Here is a 12,532-nt window from a genome sequence, read left to right as displayed (position 1 = left end):
AGTTTAAAGGGAAATGGACGCTGTGCGTAAAAGTCAGATTATGTCAGATATTTTTGTTTTTCCTCTCACGCACAATGGCTATCTGATAATTACGTTCTTAAAAAAATATCTGAAGCGTTCAAGAATTAAGTTATTTCCTCACATTTTTCATTTGTAAATTGTTTTGCAGCAAGTAGTCGTGTTTTATAAAGACAGAACGTGGCTTCAACTTTACGCACACACGAACAGCAGCAACTGTTAAAACATATAAATACAGACCACGTCGATAAATCGATCGTTTTGATAGGCTCAGATTAGGGGCTTTTTCCGCTCGGTCCAGTCCACTTTCAAGTTTTCACCCTTTTCGTTTCCAAAATGAGGCAGAGCACACGAGATCGCACTGCAGGAAGCGATAACGTGACCTGTCCACGGTGCTCCGCGGAGAGGATACGCTCTGACTGGGGCGACCGTGAAGGCAAGTCGAGATCCAAGGCGGACACGTTTAGCAGCCTTGTCAGAACTGCAGAACTTAAACCTGGTCCATCGAAACTTTTTTTTCCTCTCTTTCTTTCTCTCTGTCCTGCTTTCCGTGTTTCGTGAAGGCAGCTTTTTACGCACGGGAGGTGTCGGACTTTCTCGCGGCGCTGCAAAGTCCAGTCAGAGTGTCCGGTGTCCACAAACACCCCCCCGGTTTTTGTCCCCCCCCCTTTTGCTCCCAGATGGATGAACTGAAACAAAAGTGTTTCTAACTCTCTCTTTAGATGCTTTTACTTACGCGAGAAATCCCGTTTGCTGAGGTGCTGCGGTTTGCCTTGCTTGCGGCGAGACATGGTGGCTGTTCAGCGGCTGCGTTCAGCGCGGATCACATCGGGGAGATGCCGGTGTGACAGAGGAGAGGAGGAGGGGGGGAAAAAAGAGAGAAAAGAGCTTCATCCAACGCCTTGGACATCTACCGGAGGAAGTGGAGGAGACGGAGGGAAAAAAATAAAAAATAATAAAATAAATTAGAAATAATAGAAAGATTGCGCGGAGGCGAGGATGGTTCGCGGGATCGCCGTCATGGCTTTTTTGAGAAAGGAGAGCGGAGAAAAAAGAGAGAGAGAGTGAGGTGGATGGAGAGAGAGAAGGGGAGAGAGATTGAAAAAAAATGGCAAAAGCCCCCCTCCACCCCCGCCCCCCCCACCCCACACCCCCCCCTACACACACACACACACACACACACTCACACCACCCCTCCCCTCTTTAGCTGTGCAAGTTCAAGTGCACGGACGTGACGTTCCCGGCGAACTTGAACGTCAGGCGGCGGACGGACACCCGACATACAAAAACATGGGCCGGGCCGAGGCACCCGAGTGGGAGTGGGAAGTGGGAGGAGGGACAGACAACACCATTGGACGATCATTAGAGAGAGAGAGAGAGAGAGAGAAAGGGAAAGAGAGCGAGGGAGAGGAGGGGGCTGGACATGAGAAATAGACCCAGCGCAAGCCAATGGACACAGAGATCAGGGGGGCCGGACAAGAGGCACTGCGAGGGAGGGAGGAGAGAGAGAGAGAGAGAGAGAGAGAGAGAGAGAGAGAGAGAGAGAGAGAGAGAGAGGAGGAGAGAGAGAGAGAGAGTTGTGTGTGTGTGTGTGTGTGTGTGTGTGTGTGTGTGTGTGTGTGTGTGTGTGTGTGTGTGTGTGTGTGTGTGTGGCAGAGAGATGTATAATGAAAGCAATATGCAGAGAGAAAGAGGAAGGTGCGTGTAGAGCAGGGCACACTGCTGCATCCGAGTGTGTGTGTGTGTGTGTGTGTGTGTGTGTGTGTGAGAGAGAGAGAGAGAGAGAGAGAGAGAGAGAGAGAGAGAGAGAGAGACAGAGAGAGAGAGAGAGAGAGAGAGAGTCAGCTCACCTGGACCCACGCGTGTCCCGAGAGCGCGTGCACAGCATGAGGGAGAGCAGAAGAAACGGGAAGGAATGCCTTCGTGTGGCTGCAGTGAACAGGGACGACAGGTTGAACAACCAAACAGCAGCCGGTTTTCCCCATCCAGGCCACGGCTTCCAAGTGTCAGGAGAGAACCACCCAGGGCCACCCCAAGATCGCAGGGGGCCAAGGGCCACATTAGAGTTTTTGGTTTGCTGCTGTTTTGTCTAGCTGTTTATTTAAAACAAAATTCCAATTAAAGTTTTTTTTTTATTATTATCAGTATTCAGAGCACAGGCACAGCTGATTTTTCCTTATAGTTCGGCATCATCACAAAAGTCATTAAAATGCTTAAACCTCATTCATTTAATGTGTCTATATGTTTCCCCATTTTGGTTGGTTGTTTCCTGTTTAATATGACTGGTCAATAATAATAATAATAACTCTATTCAACCTCCTGGCTGGGATTTCCTTAATGTAGACAGTGAGTGGATTATTGAAAATGAAGGTTGTCAATGGGGGTAAGAAAAACCCACAAGGCGGGTATAAACCGATATACGATAATGAAGACCGCTCACATTCACACCTGGAAAAAAAATCCAGGATGAAATATCCAAACCTGCAGTTACGAAACAGCAAAAGGGGTGAAATACCCGGCACCCTACCCAGAATCCACTCCTGCCCTTAATAATACGTAAGAGAATCCGACATGATTGTGCTAAATGGCCTCTTTGCTAATTCGTGCCTTACCTTCGCTTTACTGTTTTGCCTCTTCCTGTTTCCATCTGATACTGGTATGTGCAGAACAGCTGGATATCCGTTTCTTTAGGTAGTTTTGATGGGTGCCACCTTTTGCCCCTTCACCATTTTCTACACTTGTACTTTGTCGTTTTGTGCCCGACTTTCCGTTATACATCATTCTTCCACAGGGCATTTTTATACGACGATATGTACACACATTGTGATGTTTTGTATTGGCCTTTACAATGGATGCATTTATTTTCTCAAAAGTAATAATCATAGTATACGGTAAGGAAGTATAGTTTTATGGCTCCAATGAATACTATCAAAAGGAGGTCAAGGGGGATATTTTACATGGATTGGGGGATAACATTGATCGTGTTTCACAGGAGCCAACTGGCCAAAATTGAGAGGAAAACCGAAATAAATGGAAATAGAATGGAATGCAATGTTTTTTAAAAAAAAAAACAATGTATGTGTGTACATGTGAGATTTGAACATTGCTTTTGCCCTTTTTTCTTTATAAGTGGTCATAATTCTTAACAATAAACGCTGGTTTAAACACGAGTTGGTTTGCGTTCAGGCAATGCGTCAGCATGTAATGGGCATATGAATTAGTAAAGGGGCAAAATGACCCAGAGCCGGACCGAAGTCAGTGGGACTGAACGGCTGAGCTAATGTTAGCTCTTTATAACAACGTACACTAAAAAAAGGTCAGAGCTGTTGGAAACAAGATGATGTTAGCGACCTCTAACCGTCTACACATCAGCTGTTGTTGATGTTTTCTCTGCCGAATAGCGTCTGTGTTACTATGTGAGGCTACGCTGGTGGAGGCCGCCAGTCGTATCCATCCGTCGCGTCATCCGTGACGCGACAGCATGCTGCAGGTCTGCCAAGAGAGGAGCAAACTTTTGGATTTTGCAAATTTTGGTGACACCGTTAGAGTTGGTGCATTTCCTGTGCTCTTCCAGGTCCACCGGCTGTTTGGAAATGATGCCCTATGATTGATTGATCTACCCAATCAGCCGCCACGGTTACTTCAGCACTGTACAGGAAGTGTTTTGACTGAGAATACAGCCACAGACTCAACACCGTTCTCTTGTGAAGGTTTAAACAAGAGGTCTGAGTTCAATTTTTTGCATTTGCTGTAGTCCGGTTTATGTTGTTGCACAGCTTTGCTAGGCTTTACGGTACATGTTGCAGTGGAGCAGGACAGCAGTCTTCCTGTCTGTCTGTAAGGACAATATGCTTAAAAAAAAAAAAAAAAAAAAGAAGAAGAAGGATGAGGAGACAGAAGCGGTTTTATTCACACTCCCACATGCTCTCGCTTCCTTTGGGGTGTTTCCATCGTGTGTTCAGTGAGCGAGGCAAATCTATTTTTTCGGAAATGTGAAGCGTTATTACAAATGTAACACAAATAATCTGAAGAATCGTATCATTTTAACTCCAGAAAATGACGATCTGAGAACCTCCCTTGATAAGACTCAGCAGAATGCGAACAAACTCGCTTCCTGCTGACTTTTGAATCCACCGAAAACTTGATGATCATTTTTGCAGAACCTCACCTCAAACGATCAAAGCTGTCCCTTTAAAGCCAAGCTCACACACCACCAGCCCTAATCATGATATCTCTTTTTTTAAATGTTGTGTGCAGTGAAGTGAACACGATTTTTTACTAGCAAATCAATAATTACGCCGATCCTTTCACGGAATGTGCTTTGCATAAAATGAGTTATAAACCAGATAAAAAGGGAATAAAAACCTTTTGGAGGCAGGTAGAGTCATGTCCAGTGTGCTTCTTATCCAACAGAGTCACCAGAGTTCTGATGGACAGGTAGAGTTCAATTAGCTATGTGTCCAAATAAGAAATCACAGAACACTATCTTGTGTTTATGCATTTTTTTATTTTTATTTATTTTTTTGTAGCTACGGGATGCTCAACATGAGACCCCAGCACAGACAGAAGCAGGAGACACAAAATGCCTTTTTCTGCATTAGAAAATAACCATTAAACTTTATGGTTACAGCTACTGCGTCTGTCAGTTCCTTTGCATCCTAAATAAATCTAAATGTTCACTTTAGAAACAAATTGAATTTTGTTTGCAGTTGATAATCTGAAAATGTATGATTTTTTTTTTTTTTTTTTTGTCCCACCGTGGAGTCTGGGTCAGATTATTTCTTCTTCTTCTTCTTCTTCTGTCGGGGAAGTTGAAGCCTTTTATTCCAGGCAGATGGTCTGCCCTGAGCAGGAGAGTCTGTAAGAGGGTGGCAGTTCAGAGAAGGTACCATCCATCTCTTTGCCATCCATCCATCTATTTGCCATCCACCCATCCATCCATCTCTTTGTCCTTATTTCACTGTCCATCCATTAATTTGTCATCATCTATTCATTTCTTGGGTATCTGTCATTCAATCACCCATTGGTTGGCCAACCATCCATCCACCAAATTATCCCTTTAAGATCCATCCATCCGTCCATCCATCCGTCCATCCATCCATCCATCCATCCATCCATCCATCCATCCATCCATCCATCCATCCATCCATCCATCCGCACCTTTAACATCCATCCATCCATTCATTTATCTGTCATTCATCCATTCGCTTAGCCATCTCTTTGTCATCCATTCCTCCATCCCCATAAATCCAAAACCGCGTCCCTCTGCGGACTCTGGTAGTGAGAGTGGACCGCCTAATAACTTTCAGATGTGACTACGGCTGGAGTTGCACACCGTTACAGAGAACGGTGTGCGGCTGCTGCTGGTGGTGGGGGTGGAGAGGAAGAGAAAAAAGAAGAAGGAGAAGAGGAGGAGGAGGAGGAGGAGGAGGGAGGGGGGAAGAGACTGTAAACACGCTTGTAATAAAGAGGGTTTGGTAATGTAAGACGCGGAGTTTAAAACTGCAAACGCGCAACGCGGCGCAGAGCAGCTTGGCGCGCTCCGATCTCTCCACGTTTTTATTTTTTTCCCCTCTTTAATCGAGATGAGCAGACACAGAGAGGGGGATCCGTGGACGGATTGTGAAGGAACGGACGAAGGAACGAAAGGGGTTAAACACGGGAGGCTTACAGCAGAGGAGAGATTCGGCAGCCTGAGCAGCTTCAGCACCCGAGAAGGAGCGGCGGCGGCGGATGGATGCGTCTGAGGGTCTGCGCCTCGATGTCCCGGAGCCCGATGGACGCACACTTAAAACCGACGGAGGGTGGGGGTGGGGGGGGGGGTGGGGGGTGAAGGCTGGTGGTGGACGAGCGAGACAGGACAGAGAGGAGGAGGAGGTGGAGCGGGGTGACGGGAGAAAGGCAGAGAGGATGGGACGGAGAGAGAGAGAGGGAGGAGGAGGAGGTTCAGCGTCAGGGGGGAAAGAATGCATGACCAGAGAGGCAAATATCTCTGCAGGTTGCAACTCGCCGCGTGGCTCGTGTGAGAGGGACCTGTGCGCGTGCGTGGACGGCGCGTGGACGGAGAAGGTGTTCAGCGGGTGTGGAGGTTCATGCAAATTTAAAGCAATTCATTGACGAAGAGAAATAACTCCGTTTAACCCGTTAATGTGAATCACAAATCCAGAGAGATTAAAATGATTGTTATCAGGCAGCAGAGGAAAGGGGGGGGGGGGGGGGGCGTCTACCGCTGTCAGCGCGTTTTCACGAACTTCTCATGTGATTTTCCCCAATCCTGTCATGCACTGCGCGAGTTGGAATTACGCACGCGTTGTCATTTCTTACCCACCAACTTATAATTTTGCGCCCGTAAACTAAGCATTTCGTTTGCACGTGGTCCACGGCTGCATCGGATTAATTATCTTTGCAGCCCAAAGTGTTTTCGTGAATTATGGAGAGAATTAACTACGAAAACGTTGAACGTTTCGTCCCCACATCATGGGCTTTTCCTGTCCGCCACTGGCAACCGCGGTCAGCAGATCGTGTAAATCCATTCTGCCTGAACACGTCTTCATGTTTAGCCCCGTTTATAATAATAATAAAAAAAACACCTGATGTTAAATCTAAAAAGTTAGTGTTCATTCTCAATATGCTTCTTTAATAAGATCCAATTTATGCTTCTAAAGTCAGAGTAAGTGTACAAATGTGGCCACAAGTTTTCTTTTTCTAATTTGTTAATTTCTAAGAATGTATGTTGCCGTAGCTAAAACAAAATGGATAAACCAAATTAGAGAAAAAAACTAAGATAAATAAAGGTATGTATGGTGTAAAAACACAGTTAGAGAGACGCGGTAGTTACGCAGGGATGTTTGGGACAGGAGGGATGACCCCTGATCCAACCAGAATAACTCTGAGCGGCAGATATTTCTTCATAGAGGATTACGAGTAGAATACGGAAATCTACAGTAAATATTCACTTCACGGTAGAAAACGTCCCTTGCAAGGAGAATTGTTGGTAAAAAAAAAAAAAAAAAAAAAAAAAAGAAACGGGTAGGAAACGACCAAATCTGCAAAAGTAATTACTATTAAATGGTGACGGGGGAGTTTAAGAATCACCTAAATATGTCTTCGCTCTTTAAATGGAACGCACCATGGGGTAAACACACAGAGGACAGCTAAATATTACAGCCCGCTCCCTCTGTTTCGGATATCTGATCCTTATTCTTGCACCGCGTTCACCTTCAGTATCCTGACAGGAGGTGAGGGGAGTGAATTTACCTAAAACTTGCTTAACTGCAGCCATTAAACTGGCCTGTGCCACCCTTGCTTTGTGCCCGTGCTTTAATGGGGCCCTGCACGTTTTAAACAGCCTCTCTTCGCACATCCGAGAGCGCCAACCTTGACCTCTCTCCATCTGTCGGTGACAAAGGACTCCTTTTTTTTTGTTTTCTGCCCCCCCTCAACCCGACCCCTCTTCCTTCTCAAAACCATACCCACTCGCTCTCTTTCTCTCTCTCCAAACCGAGGCAGGACCTTGAGCTAAACCCGCAGAGCCCTCGGTCGGGCAGCGGTGGCGCACAGAGCGCGTCTTCCCGGTGCCGTCATAAATCAGCCGTGCAGAAAGTGCCGAGCGCGGAGGAGGTACAGGGGCTCTGCGTGGCTGGAAGAAGCTGCGCCTGTGCATATCTCATATTTGATCTTAGAAACACACAGGCAGAGTTGGGAGGGGGGGGCGCTCAGGTGGAGGTGATGCTGCAGTACCTTCTCTCTGCCTTATGTAGGCCACTTATTCCTCCTGTTCAGCATTTTTACGCGCTCGTTCAGGCGACTCGAATTTGCACTCAAGCCAAAACGCGCGGCGCGTCCGCAGAGTGATGGAATGGACAGTGGAGGACTTTGATAATGCTCCATAAATCCGCGAAGAAGGGGTGGCTCACATGCTCTCGTTCCCCTGCGACGCACGGCGGCCCCGGGGAATTTGGGGGGGCTGGGGGGGCGCATTTCAATGTATGTAAATTGCTCGGAAAGGTGGGGGTGGGGGGTGTTGGAGATACAGAGATAAATCAGTTCTGCACACAGTACCCCCCACCACCACAACCCCTCCTCCTACTCCAGCAACACGCGTTTTTTTTTGTTGTTGTTGTTTTGTTTTGTTTGTTTTACACTGCTTGTCATGCTTTGGCTTTTCTGTCTCAGCCGCTGCTTTTCTATCTTTTGTCTAAATTAAGCTCATGCAAAAAAATAAGTCGCGCTAAACCATTAAGGGCGTGGCACACAAACTATAAGGATAAAGGAAATAAATAGTTAAAAAATAGTTCTAAAACCAAGTGACTAAATGAATAAAGGGACAATGTTTGGAAGTCTGACAGTAGATTTGGAGCCACAAAAAGCCTCATTTAAAACTATTATACTGACAACCTGAAACCAAAGTAAATTATGCGTATATATATATATATATATATATATATATATATATATATATATATATATATATATATATATATATATATATATATATGTCCATATGTCTTCATTTATTGGTGAAATGGTTTGTTTTGTATTCAGCTGCTCTCTTTTTTAGACCTATTTTTATGGCAATACCTAAAACAATGCAAATAATACTAAAAAGAAAAAAATCACTATACTCTGGTTTCAGTTTTTTATTTCCGCTGAGAATTAACTGTAGATCCCTCATAAATCCAGACTCCTTTTTTTCTTCTTGCGTGCGTGCGTGCATGCGCGCGCGCGTGGAGGAATGTCTAACCTCCACATAAATACACTTTGCACACACATTCCCCCACGGCCGCCACCAGCCCTCCTATCCAAAAAGCTCAACTGTAACGAGAGCACAGTGGGTGGATTTTTTTTTTTTTTTTTACTCCTTTCTTTTCGCGAAGCGCCATTATCGCATCTAGGGATGTGCGCACACGGAGCTGAGTCGGGCCGGTGGTATTAGATGAAATCGGGCGGGATTACATGGTTATAGAACAAATTATCTGAGCCCTCCAACACGCACCACCACCCCCCAGCAGAAGCCCCACATGCCTCCACCTCCCAGTCTGCCTGCAGTCCTTGCTGCTCTTGGATGTGTGGAACCGATGTCTGCAATCGGACAAGTTGTCCCTGAAGTAAAGGAGAAAAGGCGCAACGAAATTTGGTGCGCGCGCACAATCCTCAATAAATAAAATATTCACACCCGCATTGAACCTTTTTACAAGGCGTGGAGACATCTAAAGCAGGGTTGATTTATAAAACAATAGCCCAAGTTTGACCACCTCGCAGAGCACTGTTCATTGTTTGAAAATGGTACAGCAGCAAAGCCACCAAGACATGGAAGTCCACATGGGAGCCACCAAGAGGCCTACAGTATGGGGGAGCTGCAGAGATTCAAAGCTCAGGTGGAAGAATCTGTCAGACATTAGCCATGAGATGCAAAAATCTGGCCTTGGCTGTGCTGAACAGAAAATTAAAATAGCAAAAAAAAAAAAAATAATCCTGTTTGACTTTTAAGGTAAGCTATGCCGGTGAGGCAAGAAACATCTGGAATAAGGTGGTCTGGTCTTGCGGTGAACTTCTTTTTTTGGCCTACATGCAACACACTATCATCCTAAACGTAACATTCCCCTCGTTAAAAACATGGTCGTGGCAGAATAATGTCGCGGCATTGCTTTTATTCAGCAGTAAAAGAGGAAGCTGGACAGAATTTGATGTTAAGGTGAAGGGAGCTAAAATCCGTTGGAGGCTGCGAAATATTCAAGACCGAGGCAGACGTTGACCTTCCAACAGGACAGCCAGGCGGAACATACTGGCAACGCTACAACAAAATGGTTTAGACCAAAGTGTATTTATATTCTAGAGTCCATGTGACGAGACTTAAGACTTGATGTCCATCGATGCTCTCCATCCAGTCTGACTCAGCTTGAGACATTTTGCCAAATGGAATGGGCATTAATCAGTAATCAGTATATGTGCCAAATCTGCTGGAGACATACCCCGAAACACTTGTAGCTGTAGCTTGAGTTACAGCGACTCAAGGAGGCCGAACGCAAAGGCAGGACATGCTTTCAGGATTTTATTCTGAAAACAAAAATGTTACATTCGCAGTTATGCTCTGCCTTGTGCTGGTCTTGTTTTATAACCCCCTGCCAGTAAAGTACAAGTGGGAGTTCTGGTTGTAAATCGACTCTAAAAGTTTGAACTTCTTCATTGAATTGTTGTCAGAAAGTTCTACATTCAGTGATTTCCATGACTGGAGCTAATTGAAGTTGAGGTGTTCACCAAACTCCCTCGAACAGGAAGGAGAGCACTTGGACAGTAGCGAATCAACAAACGCAGAGCGCCACTGACGGACACAGAGCGTCTCATGCAGGCCGGAGACTTCAGACGCGGACTCTAGCGCCCTCTTGTGTCGCAATACTGCCAATGTCAGCAGAAGTAGTGAAAAGTCTGCAGGCCCCAGGTCCACAGCAGCCTGTCCAAAGGCCCCGCATGCTCAGATCGAGCCTCACAGAGGTAAAAATAAATAAAAACAATATATAATAATATGAGACATATTTGAGCAAATGGGCCTGATGCGTGGGGAAATAAAACTGGCAATTACAAAAGAAAGGCCTTATGATTTTAGAATACCTTTTTTTCTCTCTGTCTGTGTAAGGATGAAAGATAAACACATTTAGTGAATCTTTTGGTTTGTTTAGTTAAAAAAAGTAATTGAATAATTTATCAGCCTGAAAATCTTCTCCAACTCAACTAAATTTGGGATTAATACTAAAATAATGGCAATGACTCATTTAAAATATCTATATACGGTATTAGATCATCTTATGGTGTAATAAATACGTAACAATTAATTCAAAGATTTTGTTATAATTTCTAATACAATCATATTATTATTATTATTATTATTATTATTATTATTATTATTATTATTATTATTATTATTATTATTTAATTGTTATATAAATTTACAAATATTACAACAGTCTATCATTTCTTTTCTTTATATTTTTATGTGGCCTATTCCATGACTAACAGCCAACAAAAAGGCCAGTCTGGTGTAAATTAACTGTTTTCCATTCAGCCCATCTAATATATCACACGTTGTCCGCCTGGTCGCTGCTAAGGATTATTAATCCGCAGAGTTATCAGATTGTGTAAATAAAGTTAGACCCTATAAAGCGGCGGAAGGATAAATCAGATCCTTTAACGCGTGTCTATGAAGAGAGAGAGAGAGAGAAAAAAATGCGGGGGGACAGGGGGAAAAAAAAGAAGAAAAGAATGAAGAGGAGGGTGTGAGGGGACGATGAAGGCCGGCTATGTAATTAGATTAAGCGACGCGAGGGGAGGCGACTTTCTAATGGGCTCTGAGGCGCTGCCATGAAGGCAGGCAGACCCTTTCAGACCATTAACACAGAGGGAAAGGGAAGGAGGGGCCCATAACACATCTAATCTGACATGACACCCCCCTCCTGTTTCAGCCTGCCTGTTAACCAGCAAGCCCGGAGCGCTCCAGATCTCTAACTGCTAAAACTCGAGCCTTCACCGAGTTTCTGACAACATGTTATTAACCTAAGTGCTCAATTATAGGCCTCGTTTCTACGCCGGAGCTACCGGGATCAGGATTAGGCTGCTCAGTAGCTACTGCGCCTGGAGCGGACAAGATCTGGGCTAAATCTGACGCTGGGCTTAGAATAAGTGAATCGTTGGGTCAGGTCTCTGCAGAACGAGGCTAAAATAATTAGGATTAAAAAAAAAACACTTTGGAAAGAAAGAACGAAAAAAAGAAAACGTTTGGAATGAGAAGGAATTAAATGTTTTAAAAGGTAAATGTGGGTTTATTGAAGCGTAGTTTTTAGTGAAAGGGACCCTGAGGGGAGTTTCAGCGCTCCAGATTTATGGTCTGCGTGTCTTCAAGCAGCTGCGTGGGACTATTTTACAGGCAGCAAAGGGGGGGAGAAAACACAACAAGAGATCGGTTCTGAAAAGCCCAAAAGGACACTGGGATTAGTTGGAGGAAAGTCTGCAATGTTTTAAAAATAACAGGTCCAAAAAGTCCAGGGAATCAGCAAACAAAGGGAAAGAGACACTAAAGGATATTTGAAGGATGTCATTCATCGTGTTGTTGTTTCTACTTCCGATCAAAAGTGGCAAAATTAATATCACAAAACATTAAATGCGACTATTTTCCCCATGTCATCTAAATTGATACCACGTTTAGATTAAATCCACCGCATCTCAACAATTTCTGGATGTATTTATAAAAGCTTAGAAAGAATAATTTATATATATATATATATATATATATATATATATATATATATATATATATATATATATATATATATATATATATATATATAAACACTTCTGATAAGGAGAATGTGTTGCTTTTGTCCATCTATAAAAAAAAAGATGAAACCCAATTACCTGTGTGCAAATGAAGGAGTGTCATTACCCGCTTTTTCGTGCTGTTTTGGAGCAACTGGCCTCTTGTATTTATGCACCAAGCTTGATGCTTTTATTTTGGGGAACAAGT

General features: G+C 44.2%; 1 protein-coding gene across 1 annotated transcript in view; it reads right to left on the bottom strand.

Annotated features, from left to right (window-relative positions):
• LOC105934841 (B-cell lymphoma/leukemia 11A) overlaps positions 1 to 1,125 on the bottom strand; it is a 65,998-nt gene extending 64,873 nt beyond the window's left edge. The window contains exon 1 of the mRNA XM_036126789.1: positions 755 to 1,125. Within this exon, the coding sequence (XP_035982682.1) occupies positions 755 to 809 (55 nt within the window). The 5' untranslated portion in view covers positions 810 to 1,125. The remainder of the gene's footprint in view (positions 1 to 754) is intronic.
• Positions 1,126 to 12,532: the final 11,407 nt, after the last annotated feature.

This window comes from Fundulus heteroclitus, chromosome 22, assembly GCF_011125445.2.
Source record: "Fundulus heteroclitus isolate FHET01 chromosome 22, MU-UCD_Fhet_4.1, whole genome shotgun sequence".
NCBI classification, from domain to species: Eukaryota; Metazoa; Chordata; class Actinopteri; order Cyprinodontiformes; family Fundulidae; genus Fundulus; species Fundulus heteroclitus.
Note: the sequence above shows the minus strand (reverse complement) of the source record. Positions and strands in the feature narration are given on the sequence as shown.